Source organism: Pan troglodytes, chromosome 6, assembly GCF_028858775.2.
Source record: "Pan troglodytes isolate AG18354 chromosome 6, NHGRI_mPanTro3-v2.0_pri, whole genome shotgun sequence".
Taxonomy (NCBI): Eukaryota; Metazoa; Chordata; class Mammalia; order Primates; family Hominidae; genus Pan; species Pan troglodytes.
In genome coordinates, this window is record NC_072404.2 from 53,297,198 (window position 1) to 53,323,147 (window position 25,950).

The window sequence follows — 25,950 nt, forward strand, 5'->3', positions numbered from 1 at the left end:
TGATTTCATTTATCTGAAGCTCCTCATCATCCATTTGGTCAGCATTCTTTCTGAAAGAATCAAATAGCTTCATGAGACTCCATCACGGTCACTGGGGCAGAGGCAGGGATGGCAGCACGTGACCTGCAAGACTTCCTGACAGTCACATCTGTCCTGTCCTTGTGTTGGTTGGTCTTGTTGCTCTGGTCACTTCCTCTGTCTGGCTTTCTGAGTTCAAGTAAAACATACTGAGCAAGTCTCAACACACACACACACACACACACACAACACACATAAAAAAACCTCACACACAACACCTCACACAACACACGAAACAGCACACAAAAAACACCTCACACACAACACACACAAAACACCTCACAAACAATACACATCACATACACAAAACACTTCACACACAACACACACACATAAACACACAGCACACACACCTCACATAACCCACACAACACACACAAAACACCTCACAACACACACAAAATACTTCACACACAACACAACACATACACAAAATAAGCAACACATACACAAAACACAACACAAACAACACACACTACACATACAACACACACTGCAACACACACACAACACCTCACACAATACACACAGACATGTACACACACACAACACAGACATGTACACACACAACACACCTCAGCACAACACACACAGCACAACACACACAACACACACAAGACACACTTCACACACAAAACACCTCACACACAACACTTCACACACAACACACACCGCAACACACACAAAAAACACCTCACACACACAAAACACCTCACACATAATACACACAACACACACAGCACAGACATGTACACACACAACACACCTCAGCACAACACACAACACACAAAGCACAACACACACACCTCACAAACACACAAAGCACAACACACACACCTCACACACAACACACACGACAGACACACCTCACACACAAAACACCTCACACACAACACTTCACACACAACACACACACCGCAACACACACACAAAAAACACCTCACACACACAGGTAACACCTCACACAATACAACACATGCAACACACACAAAACACTACACACACTGCAATGCACTCAAAGCACCTCACACACAACACACAACACACACACCTCACACAACAGACAACAGACAACTCACACACAAAAACACACCTCACATACAACACACACACTGCATCACACAACACACAAACACAACATACACACACAAAACACCTCACACACACCACAGACCACAGACACACGCATCTTGCACACAGAGCTGTGCAAAGGTGGAGTGTGAGCTCCAGCCTCAGGCTGAAATGTGAGCCCTGCAGTCACCTTGGAGGGAACTAGCCCACTGGCCTCGGGTGAGGTGAACCAAGAGAAGCACCGCCCTGATGACTCAGCCACTATTCTTACCCAACCCCTCTTCCAGGGCCACAGACCACAATGGCCAAGGCCAAGCAAGAACAATCACAGCGTGAGTGCAGGCAGCTGGTGCGGGCTCGGGACCTGCCCGGAGCTGGATCAGGCACTGCCCTGAACCCTCCCACACCGGAGGCCGCCACCAGAAGGCGGAGACACCGGCCTCCTTCAAGGACAGTGGCCCCTCTGTAAACAGGCGGCACTTCCCCGGGGCGGGCCAAGCCCTCCCTGGACTCAGGCTGGCTGTGGGCTGCCCAGGAGGCCGGGCGGGGAAGTGGGTCCCATACATGGCCTCGGGGTGTCCTAGTGAAGGCTGCCCTGCACCTGAGGGCATCAAGATTTGCTGGTATGAATCAATCGCTTGCAGAGTGTATGAAGGTAAACACAGGATGGAAAAAAACAAGGACACTCTGCCCTTGAACTTCAGTCAAAAGCTGTGGGGCCACCATTTGGACCACTGTTAGGCCGCAGCATCATGAAAAGATCCTGCAAACCTGCAACTACCAAGGACAGACTCGCATGCGCCCTTGTTCTGACCGTGGTGCCTCCAAGTCTGCAAATGCGGGATCACAGGAATCATCTACTGTAAGTGTCTGTCATCGGTGCCCTCACCCTCAGGAAGCAGGGGACACGCTCTGGAACTCATCAGACTGGTTCTCTCCATCAGGAGAACCAGATCAACAATGAATGGCACACAGCAAAGGCTGTGGGCACCAGAAGAACCGCATTGCCAACTCACCTTCACAGGACAACCAACCAGGCTCTTCCCCACACATCACGTGTCTTCCCTGTGTCACACTAGCACTGAGGATCTAAGCATGTTATTTCATTCGATCCTGGCAGTGACCCCAAGAAGAGCTGGTGGCGTCCTCATTTTACAGAAGAGGAAAGTGGAGCCCAGAAAAGTGAAAGAACTCCATTCAGGGCCACACAGCTCACCAGTGTCATACCCCGGATGGGACTCAACCCAACTCTAGTCCACGCTCACACCTACCACTACATTCTGTGCCTGTGTGCGCATGTGAGCACTGCGTGTACACATACACGTAGACTTACAGAGCAGCTGGACCACAGGCTGTGACTCCCCTGTAAGGAGCCCAGCCACCTCTCCCAGCCTTAGGGACAGTAGTTACCTGAACAATGGTGAAGCATTCTCTCTATGACCCAGAAGACCACAGCCCATAGAACGGTAATGTAAGCAGAAAGACACCAATTGTCCCTTTATAGTTCTAAAAGCCAGAGGTCCCAATGAGGCTATGCTGCAATAGCTTGCCTCTGACATCCCTCCAAAATCATCATTCTGCTCGACTCATGGAGACGTGGTGCATGCCCCTGATGCCTTAGTCTACACCCTCCATAATTTCCCACGTCGCACATTTTCTCTGCTGATTCTTGTTTCTTCCCACCTTCCAGAAAGGCACATGCCAATCATTGTGGTTTCCTTTTCACACTGGCTCCCAGGAAGCTCCAACCCTGTGTCCATGTAACATATGCCAAGTTGACAGTCACAAAGGGAGGTCTGCCTCCCAGCTCCTTTCTCAACAATACTATGTGCCGATTTTGAGTCCATGAATTAATCTAACCTCACATCCCACTTTTGTAAGCTGCTGCAGTAAACAGAAGATTCTGCTACCAGGAATAGGAAAACGAACATCACAGGTAAATAGCCACGGGTTCAATGCGCCACAATCACGGAAAAGGTTCCTTCTCCATTGTGTCTTAAATGCCCCGGGGAGCCACAAAGGCACCCTATGCCTGCAGACAAAGAACCCTCACACAGTATGTCATTAAGATGACAGACACCCTTACAGTCCTGTCCTGGGATGTCGGTAAGTATGGCTGGCAAGGCTCATCACTGCCTTCTTTCTGCCCTACCAGGGAATTAGGCCCAAGGGTTTCAAAACAATCATGCCCTCAGCCAGCACAACTCCAGGAATTTTGACAGACCCGGCAGCTCACCTCGATAAAACATGCTGGGACGAAGCTATTCTAGAACCTCTCCAAAGGGGTCATGCCCCTCAGGTTAGCTGCAGAGCAAAGGAGGGCCTGGGGGTGGGTACAAGTGCCAGGTAAACTCCAGGTGTGGGAGGGGCCGCCAGCACAGGACAGAGCAGAAGGGCAGCCAGGTCTAAGGGCAGGTCACAGAGGGGCCTGCAGGGGCACTGACACCCCAGAGAGCAGAAGCCCCTTAGTGTCTGGGTGATGTGGGAGTTTCTTCAGTTTTCTGAGCTCCAGCAGGTGAGGGAGGGCAGGGCATCTGAGACAGAATAGGTACTCAATGAATGGTAACAAAGAGAAAAACAAAAACAGCTATCAGGTGACCTGGCCAGGTCCCACAGGGCACAGTGACACCCCAGGTGACATCGGGGATGTCAGTATTATCTGAAAGCAATTCCATGCCCATCCAAAATGCCAAGGATCACAGTGCCAGAAGACTCAGCCCAGACAGGATCAGGAAAGAAAAAAAAGATTCTGTGCTTTCTGCCCTGAGAAGCCACACCGTGCAGGCGGAAACCCTCCCGCCCAAGCTCCGCTAAATGGGAGGGTCTGCTTCTACAAGGCCACCCAGCAGGGAGGCAGAAGAGTGCTCAGGCTGGGCTGGGCTGCCACGTCCATCCTTCCATTTACTCCTCCATGCCAGGAGGAAGACAGCACTGCCCTGTTTAGGGGAGAAAGCTCCACGCAAAATAAAGATGTGAGGGAACTGGGTGTCTTGGCATCAAAGGCCCTCTCATGACCCCACACCACCACACGGGGAGAGCAGCCCAGAAAGGCAGGCATTTGCCAAGGCCACCCCTGACTGCACGCCCACGGGCTGATCTCTGCCCCAGTTCCAGCCCACAGCCAGGATTCCCACACTTGAGCTGATCAGCCTTGCCAGAGGGTTTGTTAAAGCACTGATCGCAGGGCCCCAGCAACTCAGTAGGTCTGGGCTGGGGCCTGAGAATGTGCATTTCTATAGGTCCCCAGGCAATGCTGAGGCTGTGGGTCCAGGGACCACACCTGGGGGCCAGCTGGTCAAGGCAATCTGAAAAGGCCACAGAGAGCTTAGTACAGAGTGGACTCATGCATGTTCATCTCAGGGAAATACACACACACACACACACATTCACATACATATAAACTGACATACATAATAAACACACACATCCATACGTTCACACACAGGTAACAATTACATTATCCACATATATATACCCTCAGATATATAACAACTACATTCAAAACCTACACACATTAACAATTACATACAAGATACATATATTCACATGTGTAACATTTATATACATAATATATGCATACAAACCTTCATATAAACAATTACATAACATATATACACTCACATATAAAGACTGCATACCTAATATACATATATATTCACATACATAACTTTCGTATGCATGGCACATGTATGTATTCATGTGTTGACACATGTATAACATACATATTCATTTGTGTGCATATAACAATTACATGTATAACATGCATGTATGTGTTCATATACCAATAAAACTACATGCATAACATGCATGTCTATCCATATACATGTAACAACTACATGCATGACATACATGTATGTATTTGTACGCACAATTACACACATAATACACACACACACACACAGAGCAGCAGCAAGGGGAGTGGGCAGGAGCCAGGCTGGGCTAGAAGAGCGAGATCTCTTAGCAACCACACCTGTGAAAAGGTTAACAGGGAGGCCGTGTCCTGACGCAGGGGGAGGGCTGTGCTCCAGGAGACTGAAGACTCCTCTCTGGGACCCTGGGCTCCAGAGGGAACAATGACAACATCTAAGCAGCCAGGATGGGCCCTTTGGGCTCTGGCCTGTCTGACAGCCCTGCAACCGGCATCTTTAGAGCCAGCACACAGCTTTAGCCCTCTGGTGCCTCTGATGTCCAGGGCTCACCAACAAATCTGATGGCAAGGGACTGTCTGCGAGGTGGGAGAGCCTCAGCTGCCACCAGGAAAACAGGCTTCAGCCAGGGCCTCGGGACAGGCACACAGCTCTGGGGCCACCTGGGCCTCGGCCCCTGGCTCCCGGGGCCTATGACAAGCCTGAGGAAATCAGTCACAAACCGCAGTCTGTCAAAACCAACTACAAACACAGGTTCCCAAGTCCCCCCACGCCCCCTACTCCCCCCCCCCCCCGTCAGCGGTGAGTGCCACAGGAGGAATGGAGTGAGACTGGACCACAGGCCTGGGGACACGGCTGAGGCCAGCAGGGACGGCCGGGCAGGCGCCCGCCCCGGACGGCCTCAGCTCTTGATGCTGCAACATGTTTCTCATAGTTTGTCAATATTTTAGGTTTCTGGGTGAGATTTTTTTTTTTTAACGTTCCTATGACCTCAAATGCATACTTTGCTCTTCCAGAACCAAAGAGACCACACCACATGACAGCATTAAAAGGAGCATAATAACGGCACCCCGCCTGTGGCCAGGCTTCTGTGACAGGCCTGACCCTGTAGTCCCTCTTCTCTCATCCGCAGCTAGGTTAGAGAGCACCTCTATGGCCATTGCATAAAGGAGAAAACCGAGGCTCAGGTGGGCAGGGGGCGAGGGCAGGGCCCGGCCACTCAAGTGATGAGGTTAGAGAGCCACCCCCACACCCACTGGGTAAAGGAGGAAACCAAGGCTCAGATGGGCAGGGGGCAAGGGCAAGGCCCAGCCACTGGAGCCAGGATCTGATCTTGACTTCATCAAAGCAGGGAAGCTGCCACATGGGCGCCGCTGGCCGAGCCTGGGGAAGGATGTCCTACCGCACCACATGACAGAGCCAGTTAGCCAGTTCCATGTCTGGAGGCCACCAGGCTCACAACCCAGAAAGACTGCCAAATCTCCGGCAGAACACCCCAGGTTCTGTGTATGGCGAAGCTAGGGGGAGCCAAGAGCAGAAAGCCCTGCCCTACTTGAGAAGTACAGGGAACAACACACCTGACAGATGCCCAGGAGGAACCACAGGGCGCACCTGTTTCCCTGCCCCACCGGGGAGGCCCAGACCTGCACACACTTCCCCAGCAGCAAGAGGCAGCTTCCCATTTGCCTCCCAGGGAGTCGCTTCTGACTTGCAGTGAGAGAAGAGGGTCCTGTGTCCTACTGTCTAGGCACAGTGAGCCTTTCAATTATCCTGCAAGCTGCTAATAAGCCCTCAGAAACAAAGCTTCACTCACTCAGCTCCAAAGGATGGAGGCAAAGAAAACACCAGGAGGTACCACGACCTTCCAAGGAGCTGCATTTGAAAAGCAGACAGCAATTTAAATTTGCCTAATCACAAGCCAAAGAGAAAGTGCTATTGTGTTTACCTTCAATCTGATTTGAACACACACACACACGCAGTATTTGTCAGAGCTGGATGTCAGTCTACAAACCACTGCACTACACTGTCCACAGCCACCTGGCGACCCAGGCACCCTCACTGTCCAGGTTTTTATCACTAAGACAACAGACTTGTGCTGTCTTCACTTTATAGGCAAGGAAACTCGGCCCAGGGAGATTCGCCCCGAAGGTAACTATTACTGATAGAAAGGCAGCTCCCGCAAAGGCGCAGCGGATCCTCTTCTCTAAAAAACCATGCAAATGGCCAGTGCAGCATGGTCAAAGGTCCTCAGAGAGAGCCTTGTGAATGCAAGCTACAGGTCAAAGGGAGGGCATGGATCCTAGAGGAAGCCAAAAGATCCCCAAAGAGGGCGTAGCTTCAAGAAAGGACTTAGTCCTTTCTTGGATGGAACAATGGAGCCAAAGAAATGCAAAGGGCTTACCTGTTCCAGTCGGACTTGCACACCGCAGGGAATCACCACCTTTCAAAGAGAGAAGAAACAGATAAGCAAATGGATTCTCCAGGAAAAAATTAGCATAATAATCAAGCCAGGCTCCCAAAGACTGAATGAAACTGTCTCTAACCTCACTCTGGCCACAAAGCTGTAGCAGATCAAGACTGACAAGATTTAGAGTTAAGAGAGTCCAGGGTTTTGTTCACTTTTGGAAAGTCCCTGTCATTTTTGCTAATGTCATGGAAACCATGGGGCCTCCCCTTCCAGAAAAATGCAAATCACTCATAGATACAAAATTTAGCCCCCACTTTCACAAAGAACTGGTAGACCTCAAGGATAGAAACCTCTGAGTCGGTCCGTGCTTGGGGAGCTTGGGAGCGGGGCCCAGAGAAGGAGGTGGAAGGCTCTGCCTGGTGGTCTTCAAGACCCCACTCCTCCCATCCTCGCCCAGGGGCATGCATTCTCTACACAAGGGGCCATCTTTTCTAGAACTATTTCTACAAGTAGAACTGAAGAGTCTGAATGTGGCAATGTCAACCTGGTTATTCCATTCCGCACAAGAGACGGGGAGAGGAGACTTTGACTCCACCATAGTCTCTGAAGACCGAGAGCTCCCTGGGAAAGATAAAGAAAGTAACGGAGGCGAGGCGGCTCAAACACAGTCAGGAGAGGCAGTTAGTAACAGGCACAGGGAGCCACCAGTCCTGCAGGGCAAAGACCCCACCTTGGGCAGGATCTCCACCACTTACTAGCCACAGGACCTTGGCCTTTAATCTCTCCGGGCCTCAGTTTCCACATCTGAAAACTGCAGGTAACAATAGTGCCTTCCGGGCAGGGTCATGGTGAGAATTAAGAGATGGCGCGTGAGGAGCTCAGAAGAGTGGCACAGGGCAGGGGCTGAGGGAGCCAGGCAGGCATTGCGCTGCTCTGGGGGGCCGCTCAGGAGCCAGGCGCCAGCAAACAGGATTCAGTTCCTGGCGAGTGACCTCACTCCTTAGCTTTCTCCTGGCACTGCCCCCTCCAGATCCCTGGCACCTGCCTTCTCAAAGAGTTTTCTGAAAATGTGCAACCGAAGGAGAATCGTAGAGAATCTCAGAGATCTGACTAATTGTACTTGTGGTTTGGGGTGGGCGGCGGCGTAACCTTGGCTCTTACCAGGATAACTATTTATAGCCTCTTGCTTATCTTATGCAGTCCAGTCCTCAGGGAGTATGTGACACATGGCCGTTCCTGTGTCTGGGACACATCATTACTCCACCATGGCTCTGACTCAGACGGATGTCTGGGGCAGGGGTCCTCTCTCAGGGCCCCTTTAAAGTTTGATGAATGGATGAGAGAATAAGTAAACAAATAAATGTAAAGCAAAACAAAACAAAAACAGCTTTGGAAACAGAAGGAGTCACAGACAAAACCTTACAGGATGGTGGAAACAGCCGGACAAGGAGACCCCATGGTTAACAGAGCGGTGTGACTTATCTCCCCTCAAGGATGGTATCTACTCAGTGCACACATGCATCTTGTTGCCTCACTCCACATGTGACATGCAGGCAAGAAATGTGCGAAGAATCAGGGCCCCTGCCTTTCAAACTCACTATCAGCATTCCTGCAATGGCATGTCAAGCATGACGAAAAAAAAATGAGCTATGAAGGCAGGAAAACACAAAGAGGAAACTTAAATGCATATTACTAAGTGAAAGAAGCCACTCTGAAAAGGCCACATACTGTATGATTTCAACTCTGTGACATTCTGGAAAAGGCAAAACTATGGGACAGTGAAAAGGTCAGTGAAAGCCAGGGATTAGGAGGGAGAGAGGAACAGGCAGAGCACAGAGACTCTTTAGGGCCATGAAGCTATTCTGCTTGACACTATAAGGATGGACGCACGTCATTCTGCATTTGTCTAAACCCACAGAATGTACAACACCAGGAGAGAATCCTAATGTAAACCGAGGGCTCTGGTTACTAAGACTGTATCAATATTGGCTAATCAAGTGTAACAAATGTACCACAGGAATGGAAAATGTTTATATATGAAGATGAAGAAGAGTGTGTCCAATTTTTTTTTTTTTTTGAGACGGAGTCTCACTCTGTCACCCAGGCTAGAGTGCAGTGGCACGATCTTGGCTCACTGCAAGCTCCGCCTCCCGGGTTCACGCCATTCTCCTGCCTCAGCCTCTTGAGTAGCTGGGACTACAGGCGCCCGCCACCACGCCCGGCTAATTTTTTGTATTTTTAGTAGACATGGGGTTTCACTGTGTGAGCCAGGATGGTCTCGATCTCCTGACCTCATGATCCACCTGCCTCGGCCTCCCAAAGTACTGGGATTACAGGCGTGAGCCACCATGCCTGGCCTGAGTGTCCGATTTTTGTATAAATCTAAAACTCTCTTAAAAATACAGTCTATAATACATTTTTTAAATTCACTCTCTGGAAGCACACGTTTGTTGAGACAATGAAAAGAAAAGCCTTGTGCAATGTCAGAAACTTGAGTTTTAAAGACGGCAGCCACTTAAGGATTTGGTCCAGAAGCCAGGTCTGTGTGTTCCCACATCCCTCTGTGGCCAGATGGGGTGCAATAACGGCCCACCACCTGGCCTGGCCCCAGGGTGTCCTACAGAAAAGGAGAGGTGAGCTCTGTAAGCCGGGACTGCCCGAGTCCCATCTCGCCCCAGACCATCCACGGCTTATATGGCTAACCGGCTCACCCGATAAGTTGGCACGCCCAATCTTGTCGAACTCCATCCATCACTTGTGCCGCACATTTTCACTGACAGCCTTCTCCTGCCAGGACTTCACTTGGAAATGAAGCAGACTGGTCCCTAACCCCACAGAGCTTACGGCTCACGTAATAGAAACTGCATAAAATGAATCGTTTTTAAGAAAGTGAGCTGGGGAACAGTAGGGAGCGAGCAGCCCCCAGGTTCTGCAGAGCAAATGGCAGGCAGCCTTGCCCTGAGCCTCCACATTCGCATCCTACTGAACTTGCTCCTCTCTTCCAAGAGAACCAGTCACAGGCCCTACTGTCTGTTTGCACATGTGCTGTTACAAAATGCAGACAAAAATGTCTCAGGAAAGACCTTTTGTGGGAGTGGATTTGCAAATAAAAATGCACATGGAGCACCAACCAGAGAAAAAGGGACATTCTAGAAGCAAAGAGTCACCTGTTGATAAACAGAAAACTCATCATTTCTATAAGTACAAACATCTCATTTAGTAAAAACCATGACCAAGTGAACACAGAGGGCACTTGTTCTTTCAATGTGGCTAAAACCAGATTCCAGGACAGGAAGTCCCTGAAAAGAGACTGTATTTCCGTCACACTTTTCCTCCCTTATACTAAAGCAGGTAAGCTGACCACAGACAGAACCACAGGATCAGGCGGCCGGGCTGGGGATGCTCATACCGGCCTGCTCAGCACCAAGGAACCTATGGGGACTGTGCGACGGTGCTATCATCTGCATTTGCTGGACAGTCAGGTGTCACTTGCTGTTCTTCAGCCTTAGCAGAGGCAGAAGCACAGTGCTTCCATGCACAGAGCTGCATCCCTGCTGGAGCGCACACAGCTCTCCACTGATCTACAGGCTGCCCTGCCTCCCATGCATCAGGAGGGTATCTCCTGTGGATGGAGCCAGGTAAGGGAGTAAGGCACACCTGCTTGCTCTCCTCACCTCAAACTCCAGCTCTGATCACACATTCCCCAGCACTGTGGGGTTCTTTCACTGTTTTCACTGGACAGAGGGAAGCACCGTGGGTCGGGGCCAACTCCAGGTGGGCTTGGCCTTCCTCGGCACAAAGAAGCTGACACTTCTTTAGCACTTATGTTCTTAACATGCCAGTCTGACTTATTCAGAGAGAGCAGCCACCCAACGCTGCAGGGCTGGGAGGGTCCCGGTGCACTGCATCCCCTGAGACCGTCCTGCAGACGCCAACCAGAAGCCTCTGAGCTGCGGCTGGCCCCATCAGTGCACAGCCAGCATGGCTGGGATGTGTGCGGTGGCATGGCCAGGAGTCTAGATGGGCACCCGCTGGCCTTGTGCTTTGCCTGCTCTGTAACATGATGCTAAGTGAACTGCAGGGGCGTGAGAGGATGAGACAAGAACCAGGCAGCGTTCCCTGTGTCAAGGCACACTCCTGGGGAGGCCCATGGCTCATCCAATGTGTGGACTCGAATCAGCTGGATAAACACGAAACAGTGCCCTGTCTGTAGGTCTTTCTCTGTAGCCCTCACAATAAGGCCAGCGAGCCCCCACTCTGTGTATGAGAAGCTGCATCTCAGAGAGGGCCAGCGCCAGCCACGGGAACTCTCACAGAGACGACTCCGGCTGGTGCCCCAGCTCCAGGCTCCTCTCCTGATAGGAGCTGCACCCTCTCTCATAATGAGCAGCTCCCTCAGGGATTAGGGTGACAAGAGGTGACAACAGTGAGACAAGGAAGGGGGCAGAGCAGATCCCGTTAGCAGCTACAGAAGGCTGGAGAGAAGGCAGTGGGTCATGGGCTGTGGGCCAAAAGCCATGGGCTGTGGCATCCCCGGGATCCGTCCCTCCCATGGTGGAGGCGAGGGCCCCTCTGAGAAGCCTGTTTGGGAGCCTCTTTATTGCCTTCTTTCAGCTATCCTGGGATCCTAATCTACTGTTCCCAAGGAAACCACAAACAAACACTGCTGTGCCTGCCCCACACCTGGCTACGTGGGTGCCTGGGTACACTGGCATCAATAACCTTGTCTCCAAGCCAGCAGGTCCACAGGACAGAGGGGCAGAGGGACAAGGGCTTGCCACCAAGTCATGACTGTGTCCTTGGGAATGTGAGTGTGTGGGTGAGCGTATGTGTGAGTGTGGATGAGTGTGAGTGTGGGTGTGTGAATGTGGGTGAGTGTGGGTGTGTGAGTGTGGGTGTGTGGAGGTGAGAGTGTGTGGGGGTGAGTGTGGGTGTGTGAGTGTGGGTGTGTGGGTGAGTGTGTGTGTGAGTGACTACATGTGGTGGTGTCTGTGTTTGACTAGGTATATTTTACTGTGGATATCTGCAAATGTATTCTTTTGTGTGAATGTGTGTAAGTTTGAGAGTGTTGTGAGTTTGCATATGAGTGGGTGAGTCAGTGGTTATGTGCATGGGAGTGTAAAAGTGTAGGGGGTGTGAGCGTGTGTGCTTGTGAGAATGTATGAACGTGCATGTGTGAAACTGAGTTTTGTAAGTGTGTCTGTGTGTGTTTCTATGTATGCCTATGCCTCATGTGTGTGTATTGATGTGAGAGCGTGTCTGTGTGTGTCTCCATGTGTGAGTGTATACCTGTATGTGTCTCTGTGTGTTTGTGTGTGTGCACACACAACAAAGCTTAGCCCTGCAGTTCCATCCCCCAAGGTGAATGAAAGCACTTCAGCTAACAAGTACATTCTGCCTTAGAAAGTGCTTTCATCCAAGGTGCACTGGCCCGGCCACCATTACCCCCAGTGCTAACAGACACAGGGCCTCGGGTGCAGATCTTCCTCAGTAAGGAGTGAGATCAACTCTTCAAACCTGAACCAATCCCTCTCTGCTTACTTCTGGGAGATCCAAGTCCTGGGAGAAATAAAGGACAACTCAGTTCTCCTCGTGCTTGACCGACATTGTTTTCCTTTTGATGAACACAATAAAACTCCAAACTCAGCTTTTATTGTTGTTTCTTATTAAATTTCACTTTGTAAACAGCCATACAGAAAGTGACATTTTTCCATCAGTTTCTCTAAAGCCGTGTGGGTATAGCTGATGCACTACATATTCTGTATAAACATGCATATTCTGTATAAAGAGAATAAATGTAAATTTCAATTCTATCTTTTCCAAATCATCAAAAATTCCAGTCATGGTGGGTCACGTGAATCAGCTTCCTAGAACCTCACAGAAACATGAAGTAAAGACTGAAGAGAGGCCGGGCGCAGTGGCTCAAACCTGTAATCCCAGCACTTTGGGAGGCCCAGATGGGCGGATCACCTGAGGTCAGGAGCTCGAGACCAGCCTGGTCAACATGGCAAAACCCCGTCTCTACTAAAAATACAAAACTTAGCAGGGCGTGGTGGCACGTGCCTGTAATCCCAGCTACTCAGGAGGCTGAGACAGGAGAATTGCTTGAACCTGGGAGGTTGCAGTGAGCTGGGATCGTGCCACTGCACTCCAGCCTGGGCGACAGAGCAAGACTCCGTCTCAAAAGAAAAAAAAAAAAAGAACTGAAGCGAGCACCCTCAAGTGTCAAGCATGCTTTTACACACCCGGCAGCTACAGGGAAAGCCTGGAGGCTTGGCTCCTCTAATCATTTCTTCCCGCTTGTTCTCCAGGTCATTCTGCCCACAGGTGAAGTCTCTACTCTACTCTGGTATCAAGCAGGCCTGGGCAAACCTTGTTCATGTCAGGATTCTGGAGGGGAGAATCAGCTCAACAATACCAACCCACAGCAATGAAACGCGTTCCACAAATGCACACACACCACACAACACCGAATGCAAATCCGTGGGACAGCATTCAGGTGCAAAACAAGTAGAAACTGAGTAGAGACAAACGGGCCAGCCACTGACCTTGCCAAACCTTGCAGACAAGGGAGAAAGCAATTCACTGAGTTAAGCCAAGTACAGAGACATCATCTTATGCACAAGTTCTATCATACATAAAATTACTTTAATCATAATAGTTTTAACTCTAAGATAAGTTGCAAAGACTCAGAAATGAAGTTTACTTTTATTTTATCTTTATAAAAACAATTCTTTTTAAAGAAACTTCGTGATGACGCCAAGATGGCAGTACTTTCTTTCCTAAGTCATAAAAACAGTCAGAGGTAACCTACCTCTGAGGCCCTGAACTAGCCAGGGAAAAGCAGATACGGACGCCAAATATTTGCTGACCACCAGGACCTTACGATATAATTGGGGGTTGGGACTCTTCTATAATCTCTACACGGAGTAGCAGCCTGGTTGCAAGGAGGGTGGAGCTTTTACGAAGGGCCACTTCTATTATACCACAGCTTTGACTTCCATTGTATGTTACTGATCAATAAAATAGCAAGATCTTTAATTCACCCATTAGTTAAGATTGAAAAAGGATGCATTGTTCATGTGTTTATATTACCATTATTATCATTTATTACAAGGGCAGGGTAAGGAGAATAATCACAGAAGGAAAGTCCCCTCATTCCCAGTGCTGACACTGACCCAAGTGTTTATCTGCTTAAATAAGCAACAGTCTTAGCTCGGGTGAGGGGCGGCTGTTGTAACAACATACCACAGAATGGGCAGCTGACACCACAGCCGTTTATCCTCCCATAGTCCTGGAGGCTAGGAGGCTGAGATGAAGATGTGGGCACGGTGGTTCCTCCTGAGGCCTCTCTCCCGGGCCTGCAGATGGCCACCTTCTCCCCGTGTCCTCACGTGGCCATTCCTTGTGTGTGTCTGTGTCCCAGTCTTTCTAAGGACACCAGTCATACTGGATTAGGCCCACCCTAATGACCCTATTTCAACCTAATTACCTCTTTAAAGACCTTATCTCCAAATCCTGCCACATTCTGGGGTCCTGGGGATTTGGACTTCAACATTTGAATTTGGGGGGAACAAAATGCAACCCCCCAGCACTAACAATCAAAGGTCTGATAGGACGGGTGGAGACGTCAGGTTGACACAGAACGTTCTGGGCACACCAACAGGAGCTGGGTCCCCAGGTGAGGCTGGGGGCTCCTGACATGCCGAAGGTGGCCTTACTCATCATTCAAGGCTGCTTTTCCAATGGTGCCTGGGGACAGGGGGCTAGGTAGAGGGTTGAAGAGAGGCTCAGGGTCAGATTTTCAACACAAGCCTGCAAACAACAGCAGATCTATACAAAGAATGGCAGTACAAAATGAGGACATTCGAGACTTTATTAACTTTCTTTGCTTCCTTCAAGAGCTCACCCTAACTTTGCTTCTGTGTCTCCTTTGTCAGGCTTGACCCTGGAATCCCTAATTAGGTTCACATTCCTCAGGAAGCTCTGTTATCCCACTAAGCGTTAAAGCCCAATTTAGCCTGCTCTAATCCCCATGAGAAAACACCCGCCCGGCAGACGCAATTAAACCTTCTCAGCCTGCGGGCTGAGAACGGGACAGGAGCGGAAGAGAAAGAGAAGGAAAATTCCCAGAATCAGGTCATTATATTTTTCCTTACAGTTAACAAGCAGCTAGTGAAGATCATGTCTGTGGCACAGTAAAACGAAAAAAGAAAGGCTCAGGCTTTCCCAGTCCTTGGTCTTGGCTTGGTCTCGGCTCTCCTCACCTCTAGGGGCCTCAGTTTCCCCTTTCAATCCAACTCTATGGAATCTAATAATTTTTAGACAAAAGAGTAGTGCCCCTATCCCAGATGGGCTTAGCTGAACCTACTGGAACCTTCTTTTTCATTCTTTACTTAGGCTGTGTAGCTGTTTAACATTGGCTACCTTTACCCAGTTGAGGCCCATGGCCCACAAGGCAGGGCCAGGCCTTCCCTGGCCTCAGGCAAACAAGTTACCACTGGTAGGGAATATAATAGATTTAAAGCAAAAGCATAGTATCCTGTATCCATTATTTCACCATTATTTGTCTCAGATCAGAAATCAAATGTGAACCTATTGTTGGAACAATGTCCAGGGGATTCTCGAAGTGGCTGAAAAGCACTTTCAGGATCACTTGCATGCTGTATACACAAGTCCCAGCAAAGGGCACAGCACAGGATCGCTCGGGGGCCCAAACGCCTTCCTGCAGTGAGTCTGTCTTACAAGACCAGGGCTGAGCAGGGAGGCCAAGCATCTCATGGTGCAGCCGAGGCCCACAGAGGCAGAATCAGGGTCTAGAGACCCCTGAAGGCCAACACTTACCACAGTCCTATGCCTTATCTTTTCAAAAAGAGAAAGACGTCATCTGGTGATTGATAAAATGCTAATGGCTTGCAAAAAAAGCAAGAAGAAAAACTCATAAATCATAAATCCAACCTAATTGCAGAAAGATTAAAAGGTAGTATTGAGTTGATGAACCGTCTTTTTATTAGAGCATTATAATGCCAAGGACCAAGAGTTAACTGCATCAACATTACTGGATCCATTTCCACAAGGAAAATCCAGGTCCCAACTCATGCATTCCTCACCAGCTACATCTGATCAGCCTATAATTCTCACCGGCCACCTATAATTAATAATAAAGTAATAAAGTACTGACACTGACATTTGTGAGTAATTTACATTTTAATTCATCAGAAGAGATTGATGATTACCTCTACAATAACATCCCTGCATGCTATTGCCTGAATAAGTTTAGTAGGTTGTGTTTTCAAAGATGGTGGCATCACACAGGGTCTTTTGTAAAGGAACTCTGCCATTCCCCCATCAAGAGGTAGAGTCTGTCCCTGTTCCTCTTGAGTCTGGGCTCGTCCTGGGTTTGCCCTGTGGCCTGCTGTGAGTGGTAGAATATGGGAGAACTCCGAAGCCTGGCCTTAGACAGCTGCAGTTGCCGCCTTCGCCTGGAGCATCCCATTCTTGGGCCCAGCCCCCATAATGAAGGGAAGCCTGAACAGCTGCATGGAGACACCTACAAGGGGGCACCGAGGTGCCCAGTGACAATCGTTGGAAATGGGCATGAGGGCGTTTGTGACCTTCTGGCCACCCCGTCCCCCTGTCAGCACCACATGAAGCAAGCACTGCCCAGCCAGCTCACGAATCCATCACAGCTTGTTGGTTTCAGCCACTGAGTGTACAGGGGATTTGTTAGGCAACAACAGGGAACAGAAATAGTGTGCCCAGCAATGCGCACAGCCCCAGCATGCCCAGACAAGTGTGTCGGGCACCAGAATGCCATCCTTCAGTGCTCTGTGTCGGGAAGTAGAGGAAAGGGGCTCAAAATCAGCACTTGAAAAAGCCAACAGCAGCAATGAGGCCATGAGCTGTCACAGATGAGGAGATTTCAGCTGCCGATGGTGGGGGCAAGAGGCCGACAGAGCGCGGCTGTGGCTTCAGCATGAGGCGGGCGGACATGACCCAGGACACCAGCCAGTGGGCGGAGAGGCAGAGGGGCAGCTTCTCGTCCATCTACGCTGCGATTCACCAAAAAATGCATCAGGCTGAACATGCACAGTATGTGGTGTTCTTGAATGTAAGCTTCGGTTTTAAACAAATATGTATTTTAAACCATATATATACTGTTTCAAGCCCCAGAGTGACTGGACAGAACCGAAAAAGCTGTCTTTGCATCCAGAGACTGAAATTAGGGCATGCCCTCTGCTTCTCCCAGCTGGCTCTGATGAATTTACGGAGACTGTCCTCTGTGAACTCAATTTTCCTCCTCATCTGTGAAATAGGGATAATACGACCTCGCGGGGTGGATGTGAACCTCAAGCTCATAGGAAAGTCTTGACAGTGGGACTGTATCAAATATACACTGTCAGATTGGAGTGAGGGTGAAAGGGGACCCCACGGCCTTTCAAAGACAGCAGCATAGTTACCGAAGGCCATCTCGGTCGGCCATACAGACTTTGCCTCTCTCCTGACACACAAACTCCATATTGTTCACACTAGGCATTTCCTGGACAATTTTCTGATGATGAGGCTGCAGCAATGAGACTGATTCATGATAATACTTAACCAGGGGCAAAACAGACATGTCCCTCGCCCCGTCCTGTTCACCTGAAGGAAGGCAGGGAGGAACCACTGCCCAAGACCATCGGCCTGAGTGGGACGGTGAAACCCGAGAGTCATGTCCTACAGAGATGGCCCCGGGTTTATGTTGATGTGTGCATGGCCCCATCAATCACAGCCAGCTCCTGAGAGCGATCCTACAGGCTCCTGGAAGGACGGGTCCAGATGCCATGCCTGACACCATGAACATTCTAAAACACTCAACTGGTAGTCTAAGCAAATGAAGGAACGCTTTTTGATTTTGCTTTGATTTATTCATGTTTAACATACAAGTTAAAATACCTGACTCTGAAGAAGCTGTAGGGGCCTACTGAATGGGGACCTTAACTATTGGCACCAGAAATGGCTCCCTTTCCAACTGTGTGCCAGTGACTCCTAATCCCACTCACAAATGACAGGGAGTCATCATCTCACGTCCACCCTACACTGGCTTTCTGTCGTGGCTCTGGCCACCCCACAGTGAAGGCAGCCCCTCACCACAGCTCTCTGTTTGGCCAGCAGCAGGAAGGCTGGGTTTGGAGCCCATGTGCCTGGTGCGCAGGCCTTCATGGAGGACACAGCCGCATATCGGCAGGCTGCCCTGCCTGCCGTACGGTAGACTCCAGGGCCTGGCACTGTCAGCTCCCCACACCTGATCTCTTCTTATCCTCTGTCCTCACCTGCAGCCAACATAGTCCAGGCTCAACTCCCTTGCCTAACCCTACCTCCCACCTGTGAGCCTCAGCCCAGGCTGCTCCCTCTGCCTGGAAAACCACCTGCCCACCTCCTACTGGGCAGGTGCCTGTGCCTCAAGGCCCAGTGGCAAGGCCCCTTCTTCAGGAGACACACAAATAAGATGTGCTTTTATTTCTGCTTCAAGAGAAGAGCACAGAAATGTTATGACCCTCTGCTCCTGTGATTTTGTAATACCCTCTTCTTATTTTAAAGGAAAAGGTCCAAGGAGGCAGTAACACTAAAACAAAGCACAGTTTTCACAGGCTTTTAAAATGAGGGGTGGGCCCCACATCCACCAGGGAGCAGGCAAGCAGGTGTTTGTATTTTCAACCACGCCAGCCTCATGCTGAGAAAGGCGGGGTTCTGGACATGGAGCTCTGGAGCAGGAGGAGCTCCCACTGCCTGTGAGAGCCAAGGCCCGTTCATCAGGACGGCACTGAGCTCACACGGAGCAAAGCCTCGGGCGATGACATCAGCTAATGCCACCCCCAGCTCCTGCTTCTTGGGGGTCTGCGGCCTGAGGTTTCCATATGAAATCAATAGCAGGCTCTTCATATCAAGCCCTGGCTTCCACTGACCTGTTGCTAATGACAAGGCAGAGGAAGTGGTCACCCCTAGGGAGGGGATGGCAGGATCTCGAATAAAACCACCCTCCAGAGTGAAGCGCAGAGCTCTGACAGTCAATGTTCAGTGGTCATCCGTAAAGAAAAGGAATAGCACAAATAAGTGAGCTGGTCACTTCGCCAGACTTTGGGTCAGTTGTCTCAACCTCTCATTCATTCATTCATTGCAGAATGGCATATCAAATATCACACTTCGGGGCACTCGGAGATGAGAAAGAATTAGCAGTTGTCTTCAAAATTCAGTTTAAAATGGAAGAAAAGGTATAAACATACAACAGTTATTCAGGGAAGAAAATGGTAAATTCCACAAAGGTAGGCACCAGAGAAATTTTCCCTGAAATACATTTTGGCAAGAGTGTTTAAGAATCACATGATGAATAGTTTGGGTTTTACCAACTGTCCTTTGCTCTAAAGAAGGCTGACAAGAGGCCGGGCGCGGTGGCTCACACCTGTAATCCCAGCACTTTGGGAGGCCAAGGCGGGTGGATCACGAGGTCAGGAGATCGAGACCATCCTGGCTAACACGCTGAAACCCTGTCTCTACTAAAAATACAAAAAAAAAAAAAATAGCCGGGCATGGTGGCGGGCGCCTGTAGTCCCAGCTACTTGGGAGGCTGAGGCAGGAGAATGGCATGAACCCAGGAGGCGGAGCTTGCAATGAGCCGAGATCGCGCCACTGCACTCCAGCCTGGGCAACAGAGCGAGACTCCGTCTCAAAAAAAAAAAAAAAGCTGACAAGAAAAGAAAACATGAGAAACCCTAAGAGTTCACAACTTATCAAATCTTTTAAAATTAAGCATTGGGCTGCAAATGGCCAACTGGCCAACTCTAATGTCCACATAAGCATATTTCATGAAACCCAAACTAGTTCCTGCTGGTCTGAAGCTAAACTGCCACCCCTGTTCACAAAATCTTGATAATGGCATTCCATTTAACTCTAATGTCCACATAAACATATTCCATGAAACCTAAACTGGTTCCTGCAGGTCTAAAGCTAAACTTCCACCCCTGTTCACAAAATCCTGCCAATGGCATTCCTCTCTGCCCAGTGTCTCAAATTCAAAACCTAAGGATTACTCACAAGCCGTGCCTCTGACCCACCGGGTGGGTATGCCAATCCTAACAGGTCTACCTTTAAAATGCCCACAAGTCTACTTCCTACTGACCCCACCCATTGTTCAAGGTTGGGCCACTCCAGCTCTTGCTGGGCAGTGCTAAGCTTTCTAACCAACCTCCTGAGGTTCAATCGACTCCCCTCCAAATGCTTTTTAGAAGTAAAGGAACCTCTGAAAAAGCGAAAGGTTTTAGATAAAGATTCTGAAAGCAGAATTTCTCACATCACAGTATTGCAACCATTCAGCCATTCTATCCACTCCACCTCCCCTGAAAGACGCAGTTTTGAGTTTGTTATTCTAAAGACCTTCTGAACAGGGGGCAGTTTCCAGTGATAAGGGAGGGTTAACAGCTCAGATCCTTGCACACCGCTTTATTAAGAACAGAAGGGAAGCCTCCAGGCTTCGGAAAGTTCCAGGGTAATTTGGAGTTGAGGGTGCACAGACACACATACAGTGCGCAGAAAGGCAGGAGTTGAAATGCCTAGAAACACACAAAAATGAACTCCGCCAGCTGCTCCCGGGAGGCGGAGAGACGGCGCCCCGCGAGCTATTTCTGTGCTTGACAGAAAATGGGAGTAGGCACTTCCTGAATCCCTGCCTAAAATTAACTGCTTTACAAAAGGGGGGAAGGGGAAACCCATGGTGAAACAAGTTTTATTTTACAATTCAAAATCTGGAGGTGGGGATTTGAATGCTTCGTTATGGGTTTTGGCCCCGATGATAAAAATGTGGCTGAAAAAAAGAAGAAATGGGGGCTTCACTAGGAAACCTACCCTTCAGAAGTAGCCCCACAAAAATAAAGCCAGCGGTTTGATTAGAAACGTTCTTCTCCCCGGCGCCTGTAGTCCCAGCTACTTGGGAGGCTAAGGCAGGAGAATGGCGTGAACCCGGGAGGCGGAGCTTGCAGTGAGCCGAGATTGCGCCACTGCACCCCAGCCTGGGCGACAGAGCCAGACTCCGTCTCAAAAAAAAAAAAAAAAAAAAAAAAAAAAGAAACGTTCTTCTCCCCATGGAACGTGAAGCCATGTCTCAATGAGAGGCATGAAGGCGCATGCACAGCAACACTGGTGCAGTCGCCAGAGAGCACAGGCTTCAGTGCCGCACATCAACTAAGTGCCTGTCCTGTGGTCTAGGGGGCTGAGACTCATGGACACACACGCTGACAACATGAGAGGGCAGCGTCTGGGGCAGGGGCTGCACAAGACAGACTGGGGTGTCTGGAAGTATGGGGGGCACAGGGCCACGACCCCCGCCCTGAGGACGAGGCCTGCAGAGGTCTCTCCTAGCCTGACAGGGATGGTTATGTCCCAACAGGGGCGGGCTTCCAACACCTCTCCCAGCCTGAACTCAGGCTCTGGAAGACCTGAGTCTGAACGGGACATAGAGAGGCCTCAGGAACAAGATCCCACTGGGAACCTACACTCAGAGCCAGAATGCAGTCTCCCAGCCAGAGCCAGGGCTCAGGACTGCCAGAAAGTCCCGGAGATAAGCTTCTGCAGAGATGACATTGCTAGATGCCAGGGTGGGTGGCATCCATGTGGAAGAATGACTGTAGTAGAAATTTTAAAAAGATGCACTGCATATGGTGTCTAAACATTAAAAGAGAACAGGCCGTTCTGCAGCTCCCCAACTGCAGCACACCTTCCTCCTCCATCTCAGCAGAGGGAAGGGTAAGGACAGACCACTCAGGAGAGCAGTGGACGAAACCACACACATTATGCCAAGTGGATTTCTAACCTGGACAGAGCCAGAGGCAGGGTCAGAGAGGAAGAGCTGTGATCCAGAAGGAGCACACGGTGCCACAGGGCTGGGGAGAGGCCCCGATGCCGCCCAGCCCAGAAGCCCAGAGGTGAAGAGGCCCTGGATTGAGGAGCGGAGAGGACCCCAGTGAGCCTGGAGGAGGGGTGACAGGATAATGGGAGGAAGCATACATTATAGACTCTGAGCAGTTCAAAAACTGAATGGTGGTCTGAAAAAAGGGGTAGTAAGATAAGCACGTCAGAAAAAGGACATCACTGAACAGGATGTGAGCTCACACAGGGGAATACAGAGTTTGGGGTCTTCTAGAAAGGGGCCAAGGGCTCCTGCAGATGGCAGCCAGAGTCAGCAGAAAGAGCACCTGGGGCCACATGTGTGGAAGGAGGGACGTTTCCCCTGTGACCAGAGCTGATGGGCAGGAGGTGCTGGAGCCGAATGGCATTTTCAGGAGTGTTTCAAGCTGATTAATGTCAGGCTGGTAGCTTGGAAGCAGGCGGGGGGAGGGGAGGTATTTTCACCAGGGGAATCAGCAGAGGCTGCCAATCAGCCCGCTGCACCCCCAGCAGGGTATAAACCCTCATCTGCACACCACCGGCCAGAACCTGTTTCAAGAGAAGCGGGAGTAAAAGCGATGGTGGCCAACGCAAACAGAGTCTGAGTGGGAGAGTCCACGCACACGCAGTACAGAACGCCAGGCACAGGTGAGAGAGGCGGAGGGCTGGGGATGCATCTGTACCTGCTCGTCAGGGGCTTGTGGGAAATCACATCAGAAGTCCAAGACCAAGCAGGCAGGGACACCTGCAGCACCCAGCTCTGCCCTAGGCCCAGATACCGTGGCTGCAGCGATGTGGGCCAGGACTACGGAAGTCCTGTGTGGGGTGAGCCAAGGCAGGGTGAGCCTGTGCAAATGCAGGAGGCTGGGGGGAGTAGAAAGAAGGGCAGCCAGTCAGGGGAAAGGTCACAGAGCTGGCCAGAACCAAGGCAGCATCGAGCAAGAGGCACTTGGATTCCAGTGTCAGAAAATATTAAGCCCACGGCTCTGCCATTAGCCATATGGAACCACTTTCAGGTGGGCCTAGGCTAAGTCTGAGGCACTAATTAAGCCCACTAAATGGAATTTGTTTGCTTAAAAGAGCAGATCCCATTCTCAGAAGAAAATTTAGAAAATATATATACTTTCTTGTCATTTAACAGTTAATAAATAAAATGCATAGTGATTTATGCTAGCGGTAGGCAACATTTCATGAAATAAATCTACTAGCGTCAGTACCACAACTGCAGAAAGAGTAGTTTCCAGCAACTGACACTGTAGACATCTACAGTGATTCCTAATACAATGATGCAGATTAAGGTATTAAAAGGGGAAAAGAGCACTCCTGCAGAAGCCACCAGGCCCTGTGCTTGGGGGGCTGTTGAATTCAGTTCTCCGCAGTCCTCTTAGTAGGGGTTAATTCCTGTTTTATAGAGGAAGAAACTGAAGCCCAAGGTCACATGGGTAAGACAAAGCAGAGTCAGGATCCAGACCCAGGTTTGTTATTCATTCTTCTCTTTTATGAGTCCTCAAAGTTTCAGAAGCTGCTTCTGAGAGCTACACATGCAAATTTCCATCTTGTACTTCTGTTCTCCCAAAGAGGCCAGGCAAGAGAAAATAAGTAATCGCCTAGTACAGTGTTTCACGTATGGAGCACACACACACACACACACACACACGGAGCAGGAAATGTTCACCGCGTGCTCTTTTGTTTTTGTTTACATTGGAGCGACGTGTGCCCATGGATGCCTGGCCTTGCTGCTCTGTCCCCTGCCCCTCGAGCTATATGGGGCTCCCTCCAGGACCGGGCTCCCCACCCTGGTCTATCTGACCCAGTCAGGGCAGTCACTCAAACATTCATTATTGTCACCATGAAAGTGGCATCTGTTTTGAATTCAGGGGCCTCATCTTCTCTGGGTGTCCCACTCTGTCATCAGAGCCTGGCTGCATGAGGGCAGCTGGCCCCTTCTCTCCTCCGTGACACCCGTGGTAAACAGACACCCAACAACATCCCGCAGGGTGGAGGTGGGGAGTCCACCTTAACTAACAGCACGCTTGCCCAAATTATTTCTCAAGTAATGGAGGGTCTGCAGGGAGAGCTTCTTTCTCAGGTTAGAACTGGTCTACAGACACAGAGGTGGGGTTCAGAAGATTTCCAGGGCACCTCAAAAGCCCTAGTTTAATCAATAAAACACACTTGCAGCCACGGGGTGCCCTTGCCAACAGCCTCCTACCCTCCCATGTAACCACAGTGCCATGGAAAGTTACCCTCATTTCACAGATGCCGAGAGTCAAGGCAGACAGGCCTGGCCTGAGCCACGCGCAGGACGCAGGGACCCACATTCTCCCTCCGGCTGCACCTTCTAGCCTCCTGCCCAGGAGACAGATACAGATGCTGGCTGCAAAGCTGCTAATTAGGTTACTGGCCGCGTAGTTAAAATGATGTGGCAAATAGGTGCAGATTCATTCCAGGTATGTGTTGTTTCATCTGTTACAACACAACGTGGAATGAAAACTGACGATTCAGAGAAAACACAGGATACATTTTAAAATTATATTATTTATTTAAAACAAATGTCTTGTTTCAAAAGATCATAATTCTCTTTTGGCCTCTTTTTGGGGCAGGGCTAGGACTTCCTACACAAATATAGCTTACACTTATGCCGCACTAAAAAACAAACCTGCCATCACAGGGCGAGAACTACACTCATAACCAGACAGCCAACATGGTCCCGTCAGCCCGGCCAAAGGTCACCACCAGTTTCAAAGACCTGTTTCGTCTGGTGTAAAATGGTGAACCCAGTGACTTCCCAGCCTGTGGAATGCCAGCAGGGTCACCATAAAGCCCAGCAGATGCCGAGACGGTGCAAGGAGCAGAGCCCCACAGGGCAAGGCCCCGAGCTGCTGGCAGCTGGTGTCGCCCGGCTGACGCACTTCCTTAGTTGACAGTGGCTTGGTCCTGCTGGCCACCTTCGAGTCCAAGAAAGGCCTAGAAGTCCACAATGAATGCCTCTGATTGAGGCTCAGATTACTAGGGATTTAGAAACCTTAATTCTTTTGTACAAAGTATAATTGTGCTGACATGAAAAGCCAAACGTGGCTTGCTGACTTTGAGAGTGAGCCTAGAGCCCACATCGTGGCCTTGGCTGATGGGATTCACACAGTGGGGCCACTTCCCAGACTCTGGGAGTCAGGAATAATAGTTCCCAGTAGAAAAAGAGACACAGGTATAAATATGCCTCTAGTAAAGTGTTAATGTGTAAAGTGACTTTCTAATTAAAATGAGTCAAAAATGATTGGTGAGGACAGCCTACCAGAAAAGGGATCTTACAGGAAAAGGAATAAAAGTGTCCTCAAAAAGAGCAGAATTTAAGGATGCTTCATGGTTCTTCTGACAGTAGTGACAACTAGCAAAAAAGAAAGAAGGCATGGAAGCCACCGATCAGTACCCACCTTCGGTAGGTGAATGGAGGGTAAACTGTGGCACATCCAGACAACAGAGTGTTATTCAGCTGAAAAGAAATGAGCTATCAAGCCAAGAAATGACAGGGAAGAAATTTAAATGCATATTATCAAGTGAAGGAAGCCCATCTGAAAAGGCTACACATGTATGATTCCAACCCTATGGCATTCTGGAAAAGGCAACACTATGAAGACAGTGAAAAGGTCAGCGGCTGCCGGGGTGCAGGAGAGAGAAGCGCAGCACAGAGGATTTCTAGGGCAGCGAAACTACTCCATACGGTACTGTCATGGTGGATGTCACTTATGATGCACCTGTCCAAACCCATGGAATGTACAACACCCAGAGTGAGCCCTAACGTAGACTGTGGACTCATCAATACTGGCTCATCAA

The 25,950-nt window shown here is 49.8% G+C and overlaps 1 protein-coding gene across 6 annotated transcripts in view; it reads right to left on the reverse strand.

Annotated features, from left to right (window-relative positions):
- TNS3 (tensin 3) overlaps positions 1-25,950 on the reverse strand; it is a 308,216-nt gene that overhangs the window by 199,421 nt on the left and 82,845 nt on the right. For 5 of the 6 annotated variants that reach the window (XM_016957426.3, XM_519088.9, XM_016957425.4 and 2 more), the window contains one exon: positions 7,198-7,236. In XM_016957426.3, the coding sequence (XP_016812915.1) occupies positions 7,198-7,236 (39 nt within the window). Of the gene's footprint in view, positions 1-7,197; positions 7,237-7,339; positions 7,358-25,950 lie in introns of those variants that run through there. The other variant, XM_016957431.3, reaches the window with a different exon arrangement.